The 21,535-nt window shown below is 41.1% G+C and overlaps 1 protein-coding gene across 2 annotated transcripts; it reads left to right on the forward strand.

Moving 5' to 3' along the window:
- The first annotated feature begins 1,763 nt into the window (after window positions 1-1,763).
- lnpep (leucyl/cystinyl aminopeptidase) lies at window positions 1,764-16,799 on the forward strand. Of its 2 annotated transcripts, none has more exons than XM_080852747.1 (18): window positions 1,764-2,126; window positions 5,369-6,194; window positions 6,373-6,511; window positions 6,707-6,838; window positions 7,215-7,335; window positions 7,450-7,601; window positions 8,217-8,330; window positions 8,715-8,846; window positions 9,041-9,172; window positions 9,302-9,450; window positions 9,541-9,632; window positions 9,984-10,167; window positions 10,361-10,517; window positions 10,755-10,939; window positions 11,234-11,395; window positions 13,958-14,098; window positions 14,258-14,339; window positions 14,457-16,799. In XM_080852747.1, exons 1-18 carry the CDS (start codon window positions 2,108-2,110, stop codon window positions 14,586-14,588), a joined length of 3,051 nt encoding a protein of 1,016 aa, XP_080708873.1. In that variant the 5' UTR covers window positions 1,764-2,107; the 3' UTR covers window positions 14,589-16,799. The 2 variants fall into 2 exon arrangements, with proteins under 2 accessions (XP_080708873.1, XP_080708874.1); XM_080852748.1 differs by lacking the exon at window positions 1,764-2,126 and adding an exon at window positions 2,849-2,990.
- Window positions 16,800-21,535: the final 4,736 nt, after the last annotated feature.

Here is a 21,535-nt window from a genome sequence, read left to right on the forward strand (position 1 = left end):
CTCTGTAGGCCTACAACTGGGCCAACTGTCTGGCCAATATCAACAGAGCACGGATCATATTAAAGGAGACAAATAATTATGTTTTCATTATCATGGTTGCTTTTTTTTAATTCTATCTCAGGATAGTGTTTTTTTTTTTAAGATTATGTTAGTGGGTTATCAGCCTGTATTTTCCACATGTTTTCAGAGGCATTAAGGCTTTCAAAAGAATGATAGACGTCTCTTCACCTCTTTTTGCAAAAGAATGTGTACTTGTGTTGCATTTGACTTTAAAAAATTGCAAACATATACGTGACTTATTTTAAATAATAATAAAAACTGTCAAGGATGTATGGACAGATATAATTATTTGAAAGAACTACCCTATGTGGAATCCATTTCCTGCGATTTGTGTGCATTCTCTTCTGGTTCTACTGCATGGATGAATTTGGCCTACCCCTGTCAATAGAACAGCTAAAAACATGTTATGTGAACGAGAGTGTAGCGCTCTCTAGTGGTTTAATGTTGGTTCATCAATACAGCTACCCACAAAACAAAACACAAAAAAACACAAATAAAAATGATGTATACATAGTGAATGTAAAACTAATTGACTGAAAAAACAATTAGTATTTGCTCTCACAGGACATAACAGTTCTTCAACGGTTTGCTGTTCAAAATGGCACTGTTTTTGTACAGCCAAATATTTTTGTTCACATGAGCATACTATGGATTGTAAAAAATAAAGTATAACTATTGTGACATTATCACCTTTTGTATTGGTATTTGGAAAATACAGATGTAAACCACCAGTCAAGATGTGATCAGACAACCTCTGATTTTACAATTTTTTGTTAAACTTGGTAATTCAAATTATCAATATATCTAATTCCATCTCTTGCCAGGCAAAACATATGCATTTTACACAATGGGTATTATGTCTCTGATAGTGTCAAGTCATATCTGGTACAGGGACTATTTTGGACACACAAGGCACATAGCCTACAGTAGGCCTATAAGGCCACAGCAGTTGTTTTTCCCAGCAGTGGCATCTGTTATGGGGAATTAAAAGCATTTCTGCTTACTCATAAGTGTGGTGAGGCAATGGGCCACAGTCACTTATTTCAGGTTGTGTCTGCAGTGAAATCAGACTCTCAACACATTCAGATTTTTTCCCACTAGTATGAACAGACTAGGGCCTTCAAATTGGAAAATTAGTTGTGAAAAAGTCATCTGCAACACATTTCCTCCAAAATACCCTTGTAACCAAATGAGTTACAGGCAAATCCCCACTGAATGCACATTTTTAGCATTCCTCATAGGCTAACCAGTGGTGATATATGGTTTCCTTGTCAACTTCACCTGCCCCTTCTTTAAATGATCTGTCTCATTATGTTTTAAGTACTTTAGTGAACATGTTGTATCTTTTCCCAATCCCTTAGTTAAATCACTTTCACTTTATAAACAAAAATAAATGTCTATTATTTGTCTGTCATAATTGCACATATTCTGGCTAACTGACAATTGACAACTGACAGTATTGTGAGTTAGCCAGAATATGTGCAATAATGACAAATAATACACATTTAGGCCTATAAAACGATTATCCAAACAAATGTACGACTTGCCATGAAATCGTATTATGCATTGTTAGAAAGTTTTTTGCTTAAAATCAATTTGTATGATATATTAGCACGATTTCCGTAGAGCTACAGCGACTGATAATGCGACAACACTGGCACTGGCTTTGCCATAACAAACAGGGAAGCGAAGATGAACAGTGATTGAAAACAGTTTCGCAGCATTGATTCCGAGTCAGGTTTCAGTGCCATAGAGCCGTTGAAATCAGAAATGCCATGACCTTAAGCTGATACTGACAAATCTCAGTTAAGACGTATATGAACTTTATGTTTTCTTAGCTTTGATGAGGAACTCAGTCCGAGAGCTTGAAATGTAAGTTGCTTTGTTAGCTAGCAAATTAGCTAGCCAGTGTTGGCTAACTTACTTCACTGACAACCAGCTGTCAGAGCCTGCTGCAGTGCAGTATCAAGGGCTGATATCTCACTTTGGTGTGGACCACTTTTACGAAGTGGACTCAATTCAAACTCAAAAGAGTTGCACCTCCAAAATGGAGTCCTTTGATGAAGGTAAGAGAACTGAGGTCATTGTATGTTTAGCCAACCACTTCATCATAGCTGCTGTCAATGCTTCTTGTCAAGTAACCCTTCAGCCAGCTAAAGTTAGCTATGCTAGCTAGCTAGTTCGAAGGAGCTAGCTACTTTGACACTCTTTAAGTCTATCTGTTTAACTTCTCAGTTCTTGTTCACTTCATATTACCAGTTAGATGATAAGTTGTATAAGTCAACTAGCTGTTTGGTAAACGATCTTAGTGCGTTTGCATGCATGATGTACTTTAAGTAAACGCTACCATTAAAAAGTATTAGGCTAAATTCTTAGCTATTAGGTGAATTGTAGAGAAGTTTGCTCTCTTCTGAGCACTATTCATTGGACTGTGAAGTAACAAGTTTAGACGAGGTCATGGTTAAGGACCGAGTTGTCGAAGCAAGTCATCACGTTTAAATGTAGGCTTCCCTTGTACGGATGCAGGATTTGGAACTGTTGCTTTCTGAATTAAACCCTCGCATGATTTAAGACTACTTATTTTCTTTGACAGGACATAGCTAGTTAGCTTGCTAGTAATGTCATTGTACATCCTAACTTTACAACAAATGAATGTAGCAATGATTGTTTTATTCAATTGAAGTGTCACGTTGAAATTATAATGACAACATAACAGCAAGATATTTGAAATTCATGTCGTTGGACGGCTGGCTCTCTAACTAACTTTCAATTTGGTTCACAGCAGACAGCCAGTGAGTAGCTATCCTAGCTAGCTAGCTACCTAGCAATTTATAAACAAGAGCAAGTTTATTGTTGAAGTACCTGAGGGAGCACTGGATTCTGTTCGGGGTTCTGTTCTTAACAGTCTGTCGGTGTAAAGCAAGACTATGGTAAGATGTGTGGTTGTCAGATTCTTTCTGCGAAATGGACATTTACCTCAGCTGGCTATTTATAAGTAACCTTCAGATCACAACTCTAGTTAACTAACATGCTATAACAAGGAAGACCATGCACTCATCAAATTTAGTAGTGTTTTCGGGACATAAACCAGCAAGTTCTAAAAGATTTCTGTAGCTGGACATGTTTGGATGGCTGGTTGGCATTCACAGAGGAAAACCAGGTCCTTTTGCTTTCAGCAGGTGGTTTATTGCTTTTCAACAAATTGTAATTTTGTAGGTGTTGTTCATCCTCAAGTTAAACCAGCAAAGCCACAGCAGTGCTCCATGTCTAAAGTAAACAATGGATTCCGTTTATATTTCCTTGATCAAACATGGCAGCTTGAGTTCTGTTGACTTGATTTGTGAATTGTTTACAATCAGTATTACACACCTGCACAATGTGCTTATAGTTACAGCCTCATAAAATCGCTTGCTAATTAAAAGAGTAAAGTGCATTTGGAATATGTTGTGACCCTTTCAATATTTCCTCATTTTGTTATGTTTCAGTGTCATCTTAAAATGGATAAAAAAAAGTTCTCTCATCAATCTACACAAAATACTTTTAAATGACAAAGCAAAAACAACTTTCTTGAGAGTTTTGTCCATTTATCTAAAAAAAAAACCTGACATATTACATTTACACAGAAGTATATATCACATTACATTTACACAGAAGTTAGAACCCCTAGTTATGACACTTGAAATTGAGCTCAGGTGCATTCTACTTATTTGTATAAATATCAATGATCTTTTAAATGCTACTTCAACTTGACTAGTGTCCACCTGTGCTGAACTGAAATCATTGGATGTAATTAGGGAAGGCACCCACCTGTCTAGGTCTCACAGCTGATGGTTAAACAGAGAAAACCAAGACATGAGAAAAACTGACATATTACATTTACACAGAAGTATGTTAGAACCCCTAGTTATGACACTTGAAATTGAGCTCAGGTGCATTCTACTTATTTGTATAAATATCAATGATCTTTTAAATGCTACTTCAACTTGACTAGTGTCCACCTGTGCTGAACTGAATTCATTGGATGTAATTAGGGAAGGCACCCACCTGTCTAGGTCTCACAGCTGATGGTGTAAGAGTGAAAACCAAGACATGAGGTTGATAGAATTGTCGTAGGCACGTGAGACAGGAAGGCCAGTGGTCACGATGAATGAGACCCAAAGATCCTTTATGGAGATGGGAGAACCTTACCGAAGGATGCTATCAGTGCAGCACTCCATCAATCAGGCCTTCATGGTGGAGTGGCCAGATGGAAATAAATAAATAATTAAAACATAGAGCAGTCCTGAGTGAAGACTTTTTCCAGAGTGCTTAGGATCTCAGGCTGGGGTGAAGGTTTACATAAAAAAAATAATCAACGACCCACCAAGAAAACTGCACTGTAAAGGCAGGGTTGTTTGTTTTGGTTTATCAAAAAAAAAAAAAAGCATGGTTTTATGACGCATTTGAAGCTGTGGGTTGCATTGTTATGAGTTACAACCTAAGCCTCATCTTCTTTAGTTGACCGTAGATTAAGCCTATAGTGTTACCATTTATTTTGTCATGGTTCATGGGGAATTATCTGTTGGTCTCATCTGAGTGTTACAAGGAAAAAGGCACTTTACAAAGAAGACAAAAAGAGGAACTGTGTAAAAAAGGAGGAAGTGGTCTCATGATCAATCTGTGGTAGATCTCTGCACCAGATTAACAGCTTGCATTTTTAGGTCTCACTGCTCCACTGGTTTGGAAGGTTAAGTAATTTACTGTCATGAACTATATGTTGTGGTTCAATATGAGAGATACAATTCATGTTTTGGCTTTTAGAACCTGCAATTCTGGTTTATCAAGGTGCTAACAATGCCAGTCTCATGGGATCTATTCCCATGGAGGACACATACCGGCAACATCCGCATTTTCTTATTTGTATGCTGCACAATAGTGACTTCATGATACCAGGAATATAGCTTACTATGATGACGCTTTTTGTTTTATGATTAAAACTATTAAATACACCATGAGTAAGTGGTAACGATAGTAAAATAGGTTCATGGTCTTCTTTTTCTGGTGTAGGAATGCAGCAAGTATTTGTTGTGGATACCAGGCAAATTGTAAAATTATAGCCTAGAGTGAATTCAATAGTCAGGACAGAAGACGTGTTTGTCTGGGAAATATTTGCCAAAAAATGTGCTGTCATAAGTGTGGTGCTGTACAGACTGCCTGTTCTGTCGTGACTCTATCTCTTGCACTTCACTCAGTGCTTATCCAGTGACTTGCTCATGTATGGTGTAAGTAATGTTTCGTTTTTGGTCTTACCTCCGAATTGACAATGCAGAGCGAGCTCCACTGCCGAGGAATATGATTGAGAACAGCATGTTTGAGGAGGAGCCAGACGTGGTGGACCTGGCCAAGGAGACGACCCCCTCCTACCCGCTCGACCCAGATGACGTGGTGTACGAGCCCCGCACCTCGCGCCTGCTCGTCCGCGGCTTGGCTGAGAACGATGCGGACGAAGACGAGGAGGACTACGAATCGTCTGCCCGACTGCTGGGCATGTCGTTCATGAACCGCAGCTCCAACCAGCGCACCAGCGCCTCGGCCTTCATCCGACAGGAGCCTTCCAGCTTTTGCTCCATGCCCTCAACCAAGACCCTGGTGGCTGGGGTCTTCATTCTGGTGCTGGTCGCCTCCATGGTCATGGTTATCTACTTCCTGCCCGGTTGCACGTTCACCAAAGACGGATGCAAGAAGACCAACGCCTCGCAGGAGGTCGTCTTCCCAATCTCAGAGAGTGGGGAGCCATTCCCCTGGGCAGATCTGAGATTGCCTGGTGCCGTGGTCCCAGTGCATTACAACATCCTGCTACACCCCAACCTGACCACCATGACCTTCAAGGGAACGGTCTCCATCACCATGACACTTCAGCAAGACACCGACAAACTTATCCTTCACAGCTCTAACATGAAAATCAGCAGAGCGACTTTTGAAGGTAAAGAGGTCAAGCCTTTGGAATACAAGCTTTGGCAACAAATCGCCATTACATTTCCGGAACTCAAGAAGGGACAGCAGTGCACGCTGAAGCTGGAGTATTCAGCAAACCTCTCAAACAGCTACGATGGATTCTACAACAGTTCCTACCTAGACACAACTGGCACTAGACGGTAAAGGATGTGTTCACAGGCTTGCTAATTTTGAAAGAGGGCGTTGTATATGTATGCACAAATATAGGCCCCACTCTGCAGTAATATTCTGTTCAGTGTGGTTTAGTAATGTAAATAAGTGATAACCTCTTTTCTCCGTGGACAGTAATTGGATTTTTCTGTTTGTTTCTCCCTGCAGAGTTCTGGCTGCAACCCAATTTGAGCCTTTAGCTGCCCGTAAGGCTTTCCCCTGCTTCGACGAGCCAGCCTTTAAAGCTACATTTTCTGTGAAGATAAAGAGAGAATCCAGATATATAAGCTTATCTAACATGCCCAAGGTAACACAGACTCATTAACAGCTTCCTCACAACAGTTACATTAGTCCTGCTCAAAGAAGCCCTAAATGTTAGGACTCTTATAGCTTTGCTGAATCAGACCGTTAATGGTACAGCTCCATCTATTTAGTTCGGCCCGTCTGTATCATGAATGCCTTTTAAAAAACACCCTGCTCGATTTGTGGTCTTATGTTTCAGACCAGTACTACCCCTCTGCCAGATGGGCTTCTGCTGGATGAGTTTGAAAAGAGTGTGACCATGAGCACTTACCTGGTGGCCTTCATCGTGGCCAACATGAGCAGTGTCAGCCGCAACGTCAGTGGAACCCAGGTAGTTTGATAAAGGCAGCCTGTCAATCACAACAACTTAGAAAGGAAAACCCTAGAAAAACTGGATGCCGTTGCATGCCTCAGAAAAACTGGTTTATAGCCTGGCTACAGAGGGATATGGTATTGGCTTTAGATAGATGAAGGGAGGAAGGATTTCATATTTCAAAGACTGACAATGAACTAAGGACAAACACAAAATAATATATATTATATTCATGAGTTCTGAATATGTTGTGCACTACTATCACTACTTACTACTATCACTTCTTACTATTACATTCTCTCTGAGGGAGTATAACTTGTTTATTCTCTGTGCATTTGTAAAGTTTATTTAAGTCTCCTTAGTTTGACCAGTATGTGAATATGCTTACTTTCAGGTCTCGGTGTATGCTGTACCGGACAAGAAGGATCAAGTCCACTATGCACTGGACAGTGCTGCAAAGCTGCTGGAGTTCTACAACGAGTTCTTTGACATTAACTACCCCCTAAGCAAATTAGGTGGGTCCATCCATACACAATTGTTGTGGCGCGTTTAGTGGGAGGGACCACTACAATGGTCATTATCCGCGTGTCAGTGCAGTCTTTGTCATCATGTGACCTGGTTTTATTCAGATATGGTGGCCATCCCTGACTTCCTGGCTGGGGCCATGGAGAACTGGGGACTCATCACATTTCGGGAAACGACGTTACTGGTGGGGAATCACTCGTCACCCCTAGACAAGCAGCTGGTGACTTCTGTCATTGCACATGAACTCGCCCACCAGGTATCTCACCATAACCCTCCGTACCCATTCATCACTCATGATGATTTAAAGTGGCATCACCAGATCCTCAGGGGATTCATTTACTATTGTAGTTTAGTTTGGTAGGTTATCAGATATATATATAAAATGGTCAATATGATTTTAATAAGGCAATGGCTGTTGGGTCCAATGTTGGGTCCAATGTTGGGTTTTGGGTCCAATGCTATACGACGTCACTGCTATTTGACCATAATATATTCATTTGCAGTTTGCCCCATTTTTTAATTTTATTATTTAAATTTATACAAACTCCAGACAACTCCTGGCCCGATCTGAATCCTGCAACTCTGTGGTTATAAATTATACCGCAAATGTAACCATTATGCTACTAAATGTTAAAATATTTGTAATTGGATTTCCTTATTCCACAGAAACTCTGACCAAATGTAGCATATCATTTTAATTTATTTTTGTATTTTTAAACAGCTGTCTAGGTAGACATTCTTCGTGTTTTGTTGTGTTTTTGTGATTGAGATTTCATCCTAGCGTCTAGTCCACAAACCCTATTTGTTTTCAGAATGACACAAGTATGTATGAGCAATATTGTTCAGTCCAGGTGCTTTTGATTTCTTTCAGTGGTTTGGAAACCTTGTCACCATGATGTGGTGGAATGACCTGTGGCTTAATGAAGGCTTCGCCTCTTACATGCAGTACATGTCCATAGAGAAATTATTCCCTGAACTTGACATCGTAAGTTGTCTTTGCATTGTTTATTCTCATTCATATTTTTTAAATATGTATTGAGCTATCCATAGTGATGCATACAGTGCCAGTCAAAAGTTTTTTCTTTACTTTTAATATTTTCTACATAGTAGATTAATACTACAAAAGAACACATATGGAATGATGTACTAAACAAAAAAAGTGTGATCTACCATGTAGAAAATAATAAAAGTAAAGAAGAAACTTCTCAAAAAATAACAAGGTGTGTCCAAACGTTTGACTGATACTGTACGTGATTAAGTCAATTCATTTGTTTTGCAATTAATTTGATCTCAATGTTCCTCATTAACTTTTCTTTCCTCAGTTTTCTAAATGCCTTGCTGGGCTCTGTGTTTTAAATATTGTTTTTAGGACAATGAGTTCCTCAACGTTCGTTTCAGAGCTTTGGCTAAAGACTCGCTGAACTCATCCCATCCTATTTCGTCCGTGGTGAAAACCCCAGAACAAGTGGAGGAAATGTTTGACTCTGTGTCTTACGAGAAGGTGCGCTTTCACAGAACTTATGTAGTTTCTTAGAAAAACCTACGTCATGACCTCATGAAGATATTTTTAAGAGCATTCCTTCATTGTGGTGTGTGACCACTGCAGGGCCGCTGTTCATTCTGTCTATGACATTCATTCCAAATATTCAATCAGTGTTTTTAGAATGTGTGCCATGTCCCCTTCTATGCTTTCAGGGTGCCTCAATACTTCTCATGGTTAATTCCACACTGAATGATGGAGAGTTCCGGAAAGGAGTTATTGAGTATCTTAAGAAATTCAAAAATCGTAATACAGTCAACGAAGACCTGTGGAACAGCCTCTCCTCGGTAAGTTGACATTAACACTTGTCTGTGCGTGTGAGGGGAACAGTCTCCATGTATAGGTTGACAAATGAGGGACTTTGTGTTACTATGTACCAGTCATGTCATGTGATTGATCTGTTTGACCTGTCACAGGTGAGTAAACTGCCCTCCGGTGTAGCAGAGATGATGAACACGTGGACTCTTCAAAAGGGATTTCCTCTTGTCACCGTGGACAGAACAGGCTCTAAAGTCAAGCTGTCACAGGAACACTTTCTACTTGATGCTGGGAATTTCACCTCTAAGTACAGAACTAATTAACTGAACCATAGCGTGTTTTGTGGGTGGAAATGTTTGTGATTTGACTAATTATCCCTTCTGCATGTCCCTTGAAGGAACTTGTGGCACATTCCGCTGACATACGTTAATGACAGCTGCAGCATTGCCAGTGACTGCAAGCAGGTGTTCCTCCTCAAAGAAAAATCAGGTGTGCTATTCACTGTCATCATTTGTTCTGATCAGAAAAGACAACATTGCTGCTGCCGCTTTGTTTCCGAAGTCTCTTTAACGTGACCACTTTAGGCCTCTTGTGAAATCATTTTTGACTAATTTTAGTGCTTTCAGTTTCAGTTTTGGCCAAACACATGCTTTACTCCCTGGAAGTCCAAATTGAATCGCAACCTATTTTGAATTACAAAGTATTTTTTAGAAATGCTACAGATCATACATATTTTTCATCAGACAGTTAATAAGTTTCAGCATGAAGGATTGCCCAGTTGCTTTGAAATATGCAGAAGGTATGCACTCACATTTGTGTGTTAATGCATTCTCTTTTTAGCCAATTTGGACATCCCTGCTGGTGTCAAATGGTTAAAATTTAACTACAAAAACGAGGGCTTCTACATTGTGGATTATGGCGTGGAAGGCTGGAAAGCTCTCATAGATGCCCTGCAGCAAGACGTGAACGTCCTCTCTCATGATGATCGAGCTGCTCTTGTTAACAACATGTTCATGCTCTCAAGGTACTAACGTTGTGTTAGATGTGTCCTAAGATAGTTTATAACAAGAAGAGGTGTTACCATTCTCCAACACGTTCTTCTCATTCACTTCCTCGAACTTGTTCAAGGTTCAAGTCATTCGGACTCTCGCATTTATTTACACCACGGTCATCAGTCGGCTGCCCAGTCAGTGTTTTAATTTGACTCCTTCTTTCAGACTGGGCAAGGTGTCTTTCAGGCAGGTGTTGAATCTGCTGGACTACATGTCCAACGAGACGGAGACGACTCCACTCACTGAGGCCCTGGGCCAGCTCATGCACATGCTCAGGATGCTGGAGAAGAGACAGGACCTGAACCTGGTGGGCAGGATGCAGGTTAGTCCACCATGCAGGTTTAAACTTAGTATTGGTAAAAAAGCTAAACCGTGTGCCAATTTGACATGTCTCTCAGTGGTTTTCACTGTTTGTTTGGGATTATTCCATAAAATGTCTATATAATACACCTCATCACGCACACTCTTCAAGATTGAGAACATCCGTGTCTCATTTTTGCGTGGGACTGCACTGAACCGAATTCACTTCCCAGCATGTGTTCCTTTGTTTTCTACTTAGGCGTACATCATCGGTCATTTCCAGGCTCTGATGGACAGCCAGTTGTGGGAGGAGGAGAGCTCCGTAGCCAAGCAGACCCTGCGCTTCACCCTGCTGGAGATCTCCTGCAGCTTCAACAGGGGCAACTGCACAGACAAGGCCATGGCTGTCTTCAACAATTGGGTGGCCTCCAATGGGACAGATCAGTGAGTGCAGCAAGTCCTGATCATGTACATTTTTAAGCAGATAACACAGTGGAAAGGTAAACCAGGTAATTGCAATTTCTCACAGACTAAAGTTGTTTGGTCCCTGCTAACAGGACCGTAGGCAAGAGGCAATGGTCTACAGACTTATACATTTAAGACCAGAGGCACCTGTACGTTTTCTTTTTGCTTGTACTAAAGGCAGTATGAATGTGTGTCAACACCTTAAAACTTCAGAGTATTTTCAGGCTGTCCATAGTAACGGTTCCCTCTGCTCGCTCTCCTCCATTCCTCCAGCATCCCTGGTGATCTGATGAGGGTGGTGTTCACCCAGGCGGCTAAGACGGAGGACGGCTGGAACACACTGCTGCAGGCCTACAGGCACTCCATCTACGACTTGGAGAAGCGCAAGATGCTGGAGGCCCTCGCCAGTACACAGAACGTCTCCAAGATCGTCTGGTGAGGATTCGGATTTTGTAGTGAATCGCAAGCACTAACGTACAAATCATGACATGAAGTGTTGTCGCAGATGTTTGAAAATCTTAGGTCTCAAAGACCGAAAATTTCCACTGACCATTACTGTTTTATTTTAGATGGGAGTAACCCAGAAAGTCATCCAGGAAGGAAGGCTAACATATTTAGTTTCATGACATTAGCATAACTTGAGGATCTAAAAACCTGGGCCCTATTCTGTGTAGCTCGCTAAGCAGGTTTAGCGAGCTAGATTCCAGGCTAAGAAAAAACGGCCCTCTTTTTGGTCCGGCGAAGCAACTTCCGATACATTACCATAGTAACATATTACTTAGCACTAACCTGCTCCAGGGCAGGCTAACCTAAGTTTAGCTGGATAAGCTTGCCACACCCCCGGCAAAAGGAGGGATCCCATTGACCAAGGAGTCATATTAGATAGTTTGTTAGCGTAGGGAGAGAGTTCTTTGCGATCGCCAAGATCAATTTTTCCATCATGATGAGTTCTTGTATGAGCGCTACCGATTCAGCCGACAAGGAATAATTAATTTACAAGACCTTCTCGAGTCATTTATTGCAAACATTACAGTCGAACTTTTTTGTAATGTCGGCGATGCGGAGAACAAAGCACTCATTATTATATGACCGTGTTATTAGTAGGGTAGACTGAATACAGATGAAACATGGGTACAGTTGATACAGCCAAAATAACTTACATACGCAGCAATCCTGAGACGTGATTTTTAGTTTGCACATGCATACAAAGTCTTCTTTGATCCCAGGAAATTTGAGCACATAACCCATCTCCCTTCCGGAGATACCGGCGAGTTGTTTTACCTACCTAAGATCTTGATTTTATCATGTCCCTTCTACAATGACGATGTTATTAACCATACGTCATCAACAAATGCAACTTACATCATTGCAAGTGTCTAGTTTTTTTGCAGTAGTGAATAAAGCAAAAAGTGTCTCAACTGTACTCAGTCTACTACACCATAGCATTTCATTTTTGAAGAAAATCATTAAGGTGGATGCATGATAAGAAGAGAGAAATACACACAATTTCTTTTCATTGCTTCAATTTATTGAATTTCTTATTAATACATTTACATTTAGTAATTTAGAAGTTTAGTTATTCAAAGCGATTTAAAAGGAGATGTAAAACTACAATTACTACGGAGGTGAGGGGAATCGAACTAGCAATCTTTTTGATTACAAATCGTGAGCTCTACCCACTGCACCAAAGTCACATAATCCAATGACTAAAATGAATCACCCCGTACAAAGCCCATAGACAGTTTCTTGTATTGCTCTCGCAGCGGCGGCAGTGTTGGATTTTGCCATGATTATGGTCTTGAATTCTTCATAACCCGTTCATGGTCATCTCCTGCCTTCATCAAAATCATGGTTTTGGTGATCAACCCCTCCTGCCTTTTGAAGTAGGACGTGCACGCGCAAGTTTAGCCTGGTTGACATTAAGCCACGTGATTAGGACGTGGATTAGCCGTCGGCAGACTGATATATCCTATTCTCTTTTAGAGAGATTAACCTAACGTGTTAAAATGACAATTGATTAACTTAGCTTCAGTTCTACGCCTAGCGGACCCCTGATTACGACATATCGGCTGGTATTCGTTTACCCCGCAAACACATAACATAAATATTTTCTCCATCGAGGAGTTTTGATAAAGATGGAACATAATGTTGTTTTAATCATTATCTGGTGGCGTAAACAAAGGATCAAAGTAGACAATGCATGATAAGTACAGGTAGGCCTATTGCTTTCTGTTGTTGTTGTTGTTGTTGTTGTTGTTGTTGTTGATGATGATGTTGTTTGATAGTCATAACTTTGAGGTTATGACAAAACAAAGCCGCGGGAAAAGAAGAGTACAATGTTCCGGAAGACATGAAAATCTAATAAAGTTATGATCAGTTAAATGTAAGGGACCATTTCCTTTCTGTAGTGTTACTTTAGAAAAACCAGGCATGGCCGACATGAATATTTCAGGTCTATTTCCGCTAAGGGAAATGATGGGGAGAATATCTTATTTAATATTTTATTTATTTATAATTTTTATTTTTTTATTTATATATATAATTTTTTTATTACATAAAAATGATCACCCCACCTGCAGCAGTCAGCTGAGATTCATAGCCTAGGAAATGTGCTATACGCCCTCTGGTGGACACAGTATGCCATGGCAGCACTGGTAGTTTTTGTAGGCTCAATCTTCTGCTTGAATACAATAGTCTAGCAATTGGCTTATACATAATGCCGCTTTATCAGTCGGACTCTAATATGAATGGCCATATCTGCATAGCTGCTTACAAGTCTTACAAAACTCCTTAACACTTACATTTCATGTCCAGGAACCATGATGTGCACATCATTTTAAACTTGGTTGCACTATTTTATGGATTATATGCCCATTTAGTCTTTTAGACTATCCTTGGATTTCCCAGTTTTGAACTAATAGACTATCAAACATAACTGAACTATTTTGGGTGGGAACATTTGACTCTGATGTACTTTATCACCATTGTTTGGGGCAGGATACTGAAAGCTGGTCTGAGCGGAAGTGTCATTCAGAACCAGGAACTCCCGCTGGTCATCAGCACAGTGTGCAAAAGCTTTGCAGGCTATCTCTACGCATGGAATTTCGTCAAGGAAAACTGGGAAAAGATCACTCAAAGGTGAGCACTCCTTTTTTTTAAATCCTTCAGATCATGGGGAATATGAAAATGTTTCTTATGGCTCATATCCAGATTTGGAAGCTAAATCTCTGGCTGATATCTAACATTCTTCTCTCTCTCTACCTCCCACTCTCTGTATTCCTTACTCATTCTTTTAAGGTTCCCCATTGGGTCTTTTGCCATTCAAAACATTATTGTGTCAACAACCTCCCAGTTTTCTACCAAGCTTCAACTTCAAGAGGTAAGTAAGGCAGAGGGGAAAGATCTTTAAACAGGTTTACATATATGCATACATTTACATCCATCATGGCAAACTAGCAATGTCTCAAGTGCTAACCGTAAAACCTCTCCCAAACAGCTTCAGAACTTCTTCAGCTCGCTTAAAGACAAGGGCTCACAGATGAGAAGTGTGGAGGAGGCGGCCGAAACAATCAAGTTGAACATCCAGTGGATGGACAAAAACTTGGACACACTCCGAAACTGGCTCTAGAGCCTGGGCGGCCCTGCCACTCCACACCCCTCCCTTCCCGTTTGCACCTCCCTCCACTCCTCTAAACCCCAAGGTTGCGTTTCCGGGCAACCCCCTCCGCCACGGAAACGCCGTCGTTTGCACTAGTAGGAGTTTCAGCTTGCTCAGGGCTATCTGTTTTGATTGTACGTCTGAGGCACATACACAAAAAACTTGCAGTTTTGTGCAAAAGTGTTTCTCTAAGTGTTCTCTTATTTGTCTACTTACCAAACTAGCGTCTTTGAGTGAAAAATATGCCTTTTGGCAGCAACCGGATGGAAAAGACACACAACTGATCTAACTGTGGTTACTACTGCCAGTGCTGGTCAGGAGTGTCCTCTTAAGCGTTTTCCCCTAGAGAGTGTTTTCTGAACCACTCCATGTCGCTGATGTCTCCAGGCCTCACTGCCTTTCCTTTTCGGGCTTGCCGTATGCAAAAGAGTTTAACTTTGAGTTATGAGTAACTCTTCTGCCACTGTAACAATGTATATACTTTTTGCCTTAGTGAGTTTTCCCTCTGTTACATGCTATTTTTTTTAAAAAAGCTTTTGCCCAAGTTTGCATTATGGTGAAAATGTTTGTTTATCTCTCTCGGGTATATATGGCTTTTGCAACTGTGTGTGCAATGGCACCCATTTGGCAAGGGCCATCCTCACACAGTGCTTTGAGTTTGGCATGCCACACAAGAATGGTAAACAGCAACACGGAACGCTGTTTCTTCTTATTTTGATATTAGCTGACATGGCAGATTACAAAAAATATCATTTTTCAACAACGTAGTCTTGAGAGTAGGAATTCAGCCCACTGGTTCTTGTAGTCCTGAGTTATTCATTTCCAAATTTAGGCTATGCCAGCACTATACATTTGGTTTGGGTAACATGCTAACTAAACTGCCAGCCTGTTCTTTCCCATGTGAATCAGGGATGGACTTTCAAAGGAGATGGGCTCAGAGATACACCTACAGTATATTTTCTTTCAGATTAATTTTCTTCGCTTTACATTAAATACATAACCAAATTCATAGGGATCCATGTTGTTCTGTTAACTGTAGTCCATACAGTTTTTACAGTACATGACATGAATTAAGTATTAATGACTTGTATCATAAAATTGTGAATTTGTGCCAGTCAGCATTCACCTAAATGTGATGTTTTATGGCAATAATTCAGCCATAAATACACCGCTCATTATACAGTCGCATATGTGCAATTTAGCGGTATTGTGAACAATTTCATGAAAAGCTTAGCCAGAGTTATTTTATATAAAAAAGTTGAAAGTTACTTTTGAAGTTTAAGTCCATATGTGCACATTATGAATATGAAGAACCCGTAATGCTTTCTATTAAGGTTTGGACTATCTGTCTGTATTTCCAGTTAAAGAATTTTCTAAAGAATAAGTCAATCCCTTTTTGTTTTTATATGCTATACACTTTACGGACTTATGTCAAACAGTACTTGAAGAACCAGGAGTTCAGAAGGTGTTCTGTGTTGATTCTATGTGTGGTACGTTGTCATCCGAGGGGCATGGTGGGCCTATGATGTTCTCACTTAAGACCTGCTGGATGGAGAGAGGGAGCTGAAGATGGCCGTGTAGACAGACCTGTGCTGAACTGGGATTCTCACCTGACTGAGGAATATCATGAGACCACTCTCCACATGAGACCACACGAGAGGACTGTTACACTTTCCTGAAATAGGCTGGGGAGAATGTTACTGTGTGAGGGAGATTTCTGAGACTGTGTGTTGACATTCACAGATCTCATGTGTGGCTTTTTTTTTTCTCATGGGATGTATATCAGGTGGGTTGTAGTGCCACCAATGAACCGAGTAGGTCTTGACTGCCCCCTCGCACCAGAGTGAAATTATTCTTGTTTTCTAATTGTACATACATCAACCTATGTTTTCATACAGCAGTGAATTTTAAAATTGTATTTAAAGAAAATCATTTAAGTATTTTGAGAGATTCCATTTATTTATCGGCAGCAAGCTTGATCTGTTGCCATTTCTTGGGAAGTCTGTTTCTATGTTAATTAATGTCTAGAACATGTCTACATTTAAAGGATTGGGACTCCATGAATAAACATTCTTGTCTGAAAGTGAATTTGAATAAAATATAGGTTAAAAATATCGTTTTTTGAACAATTTCTTGCCATGTTCTACCACAAACAAATTGTACCATTATTTCCGTAAGTTTATATTGGGACTTTCTTTTGAGATGTTCTTTTAAAGTAAAGTCAACCCTGTGCGGTTTCCATTATGCTATAAGATATAATTAAAGACATTTTCTAAACTCAGTGTATTTGTGAATTTGTCAGCTAACAGTGGCTCTCTTCCATAAAGCTTTGATTGGTGAAAACCTGGGGAACAGTTGTCCATTGAAAATTAAGCTGACCTCTTCTGGTCCCTCAAGTTGAGTTTTGTACTTTTTAATCTTGGTTCATGTTTACCCACCTTCAGATTAGGGGCTCACCTGTGGTTCTTGCTCTTTTTACATGACTGGCTTTGAGAACCGCACGAAAGGGCCTTGATGGTCCCTTCTTTTTTGGAGGGGAATCTGAATTCATTTTTCATCATTAACCTTTTTTTAAACATCATACTGAACATGACTTTCTAAGAAATTGTTGATAAGATCTAGAAGTGGTTATGGAATGTAGAGAATGTTTTCCTAGAATAGGCTAGTGCAGTTTGCAAAGGAAAGTCTGTGTATTCACCTTCAGACTAGGGTCTCCCCTGTCTAGCCCCCTATAGATACCTGCACTGTGTTTTCCATCTTGAACCCATTCTATGCGCATCACGTAACAGGTGTTAAAACAAGCACTTTTTGCAACCAAATTGGGGATCCAATATTTCATGATTAGATTATTGTTTTCATACTCATAACCTCCGTTTCTAGCAGGGCCACACAAACCAATGATGAACACTATGGCACAACACAGATTGTTCCTCTTTGAGGTTCAGTCTGCTCTTTTTAGCGTTATCGCGGCAACTGATTCAAATGTCTGAGATAAATGTCTGACAAGCGTCTCATGGAAGGAAGAATGTTTTTGTTCCCATTATAACCTAACCACAAAACTGGCTTCTATCGACCCATTCCATCTTGAAATTGGCCAGTATGAAGTGCCTGCAATCTAGGTATGTCATGGTCACAAGTGGACCTGTAGTATTGTGACAACCTGACCTTCACTTGTTCTTGCCTCAGTAAGTTCATGCCTAATTTGACTTAAATAACTTGCTTTTACAACAGCACTTAATGATTAGGATTGCCTGTCCTTTTGTCTGCTGACAGGTAGTGCATATGTCACAGTGTCCTTAACATTCCTGTTTCTGTAACAGAGAAACCCTGTTAACCTCTGGGCTGACCCTCAGCCTAATGCAAGAAGTGCTTGCTTTGAGAACAGCACCAAAGGGTGTTAGATTCTGGTGTATTTCTCATGTACAGATCCTAAAGTGTAAGTTTGGCCCCGAATTCCTGTAAGGTTAATAGGTTACCATAAGTGTACCACATCATATGGTTCTCTATGAGAAACAGCTCCAGTGTCCATAAGATGTCTGCTTAGGCCCCTCTGTGTGTGTGCTGTGTGGCATTCCTCAAAGGCGCCCATTCTATCAGGCCCAAGGGCAAGGGCATCGATGAGCTCATGAGACTGTTTACGTGTTCATATGTGTGTGTGTGTAATCCTTTGGTAGAGATGTTATACATTCTATTTGGCTTACGTAATTATACTGGTTAAATTGGGCTGCGCGCTAGACTCTTGGTCGATCAGAGCAAGAATCACGAGAGACGACACCATCTCCTCTCCAGGACGGATCCACGCACCCGCGTGTGCCCTGAAAGAACTCTGCTCCACCACGACTCTAGATACTTAGACTCAGAAAAGTACTTAGTGATATTTCTTGTCTGCTACAATAAATATCTTTGGCTCTGATCCGAACCATCTCAGCTTCCTTGATTGAGACTCCATTCTACAACCACCGAGACCACCTTTTGTGATTAGGGATAGTTAGTCTAAATAGGGAAAAGATTCTTACAGTGGTGCCGAAACCCGGCTTCTACTGGTTGCGAGGTGACCTGTGAACTGCCTGACCCGAGGACGGCGCATCTGAGTAGGCCCAGCCAGACGGACGGACGATCGCTCCAACACCGACACCACGGAGGACTCTGCCGTGCCCGACTGCTGACTGCCAAGGCGTGGCCCCTGGGAACAAGGTGACGTTCACTGACCCTTTGCTCCATTACGAAGCTAACGAACTAGTTTAAATTCAGTCTGTTTGGCCTTTTCTTTTTTAGACTGCTATTCAGTTAAAACAAAAAAGAGTGGGAATGTTGTACCATCAAGGATCTGATATTTTTGAAGATTAACCTGTATCAGTGATTCAAGCGCTGGGGTCTCTGATACATGCTGTGTTTGTTATAAATGTTTGTTTGATATAGCTATTTGGTTGTGTGTACACGAAACTCTATCAGTCTCGCCGTATTCTGTAGAGGGGTTGGACGTCAGGCTCGGAGTTTTGCTTCGAAAGTCGATGTATAATTTGTTCTTGTGTTTAGACTACAGCGGTTGCTTACGTGTCCTGAACTAAACTTGGCCAGGTTGTGTGAAGGCTGTTTCTATGATTAGCTGGTTCTAAGACTGGAAACCGTTTGTGACAATTGTTTTCTGAAGGCTTGGATAGATTTACAGTCGAGGTATACAGGATCGCCGTATCTGTATAAGTGTGGTGTCGTTAATAAGCTTTCCGGACAGCTTGGACACCTGGGTTCTAAAAGACGCCGCGGCAGATAAATAAGCCTTTGTGCTGAGACACAGGGAGCTTGTCTAATCGGACCAGTCTAATCAGAGGTGGAGTATCACGCTTCGCGGACACCTTCCATTGGTTTTATTTGTTAGTCAATAGCCGTGGAGAGGAGAAGGAGGCTCTGCTCTTTGCTGTCACACAGCCACGCTCTGGGTTAGCGTGAAAGTCCTTAGTGCTGGCCACGGGTGGTTTTAGAACTAAATTAGAATTAGAATTAGAATTTTATAGAATTACTCTCAGCGTGCACTATTCTCCCCTCTCTGAGACAGAGAAGGAGGGCGAGGGTGGGGGCCAACGTGCGAGTGGTTGAAAGGAGCAGCTGAAGCCAGCTGTAGAGATAAGGGTGGAATTTTTCACTCGCAGTGTGTGAGACACAGAGAACACACATTGGGGTTAAAATACAGCTACTGAACTTGGAAGTTGCATTTTGATTTGTTTTATAGTGTGTGAGAAACACATTGTGGTTAAAATTACAGCTACTGAATTTGGAAAGTTTGATGGGATTTAATTTGTAGTGTGTCGCTAAGACACATTGGGCCCTATCTTGCCGATCAGAAACGCAAGTAGGACGGCGCCAAGCGCAAGTAGCTGTGTGGGCGGCTCTATGGCGCAGTTGCTATTTTAACGGCGGAAAAAACACACTTGCGTCCAGCGCAAGTGTCAAAAGGGTTGGTCCAAAGGAGGTTACTCAGCCATAGGTGTGGTTTGGGCGTAATATGCAATAAACCAATCCGAGCGTCATTTCACATTCCCTTTAAGAGCGAGGAGCGCATAGTCCATAGCGGCTTGTTATTTTGATGGCGGAATTACCTGGTGGAAGACCGGAAAAGTTCACAGCCGAGGAGACCGACGTGAGATTTACACCAATTTTTTGGCAAGCCATATATAATTACAAGGAAAATAAAGTATTTACCACTTGAGGAAATCATTGTGATATCCATATCCAAGATATTTTAAAAATAGGCATACATCTAGCGTAGCCTACACATTGACCCAAATGATTCAGGTTAATTGAAGCTGCGTGACATTTGATTTATTGTATGGCTATGCTTAAAAGCCGGGAGATAGATATATATGGGGATGCGAGAAACCCTCCAAAAGTAAGCAAAGTCAAGCAAGCATGTCAAGATATTGCCGTGATTGTTTCTGCAACGGGGCACCCGAAAACGTTGCCGAAAACGCTATAATGACGTCCGGAGACGTGGGACATCCAAGCTGGAAGGGAACACACGTTCTCGTGCCTTCACGGGAGGTGGATCTGCCTCGACCCAGGATCTGACGGCAGCAGAGGACATCGCCACGTCTACCCTCACGCCTGAGAGCCTGCAGGGATTTGGGGGCATGGAAATCGGCACCCAAGCCAGTGCACCAGCTGACCAAACCCAAGGTACATAAATAAAGTCCACATACACAAAGATGAGTTTACAAGATTTATAATAATACTGGCATTAAATAAATGCAACAAAGCCATACAATAAATCAAATGTCACGCAGCTTCAATTAACCTGAATCATTTGGGTCAATTGTGTACGCTAGATGTATGCCTAGTTTTAAAATGTCTTGGATACGGATATCACAATGATTTCCTCATGTGGTAAATACTTTATTTTCCTTGTAATTATATATGGCTTGCCAAACAATTGGTGTAAATCTCTCGTGAAGACGACAGAAGTAAAGTAGCCTATAGGTCCTATACTGTGCGGGCAAGCACATGCGCCGTTAAAATAGCGTTCTGAATACGCGTTACAGACTTTAGACATTGCGCCTCACATTAGACCAGCTTTTTTTTTGGTCAATGGCGCACGGCGCACGGCGTTGTTTTGAAACTGCAAAATACCACTTGCGCCAGAGAAACGCCTTCTCTGTTCCGCCCCCGCCCATGTCGACGCAAGTTCATTTCGAAGCGCGCCTCTGGAGGGAAAATCGCGCTGTGCGCCGGGTGCAAGATAGGAATTATACATGCGTCGGTGACAATGTCAATTGCGCTGGGTGCAAGATAGGGCCCATTGTGGTTAAAGTTACAGCTAACATATTTTGGAAAGTTGAATTGAATTTGATTTGAAGTGTGTTTGCTACAAGAGCACTTTGAAATGGTGATGTCTCAATTTAAACGACTGTTTGTGAAACATGCAT

This window comes from Sprattus sprattus, assembly GCF_963457725.1.
Source record: "Sprattus sprattus genome assembly, chromosome: 15".
Taxonomy (NCBI): domain Eukaryota; kingdom Metazoa; phylum Chordata; class Actinopteri; order Clupeiformes; family Clupeidae; genus Sprattus; species Sprattus sprattus.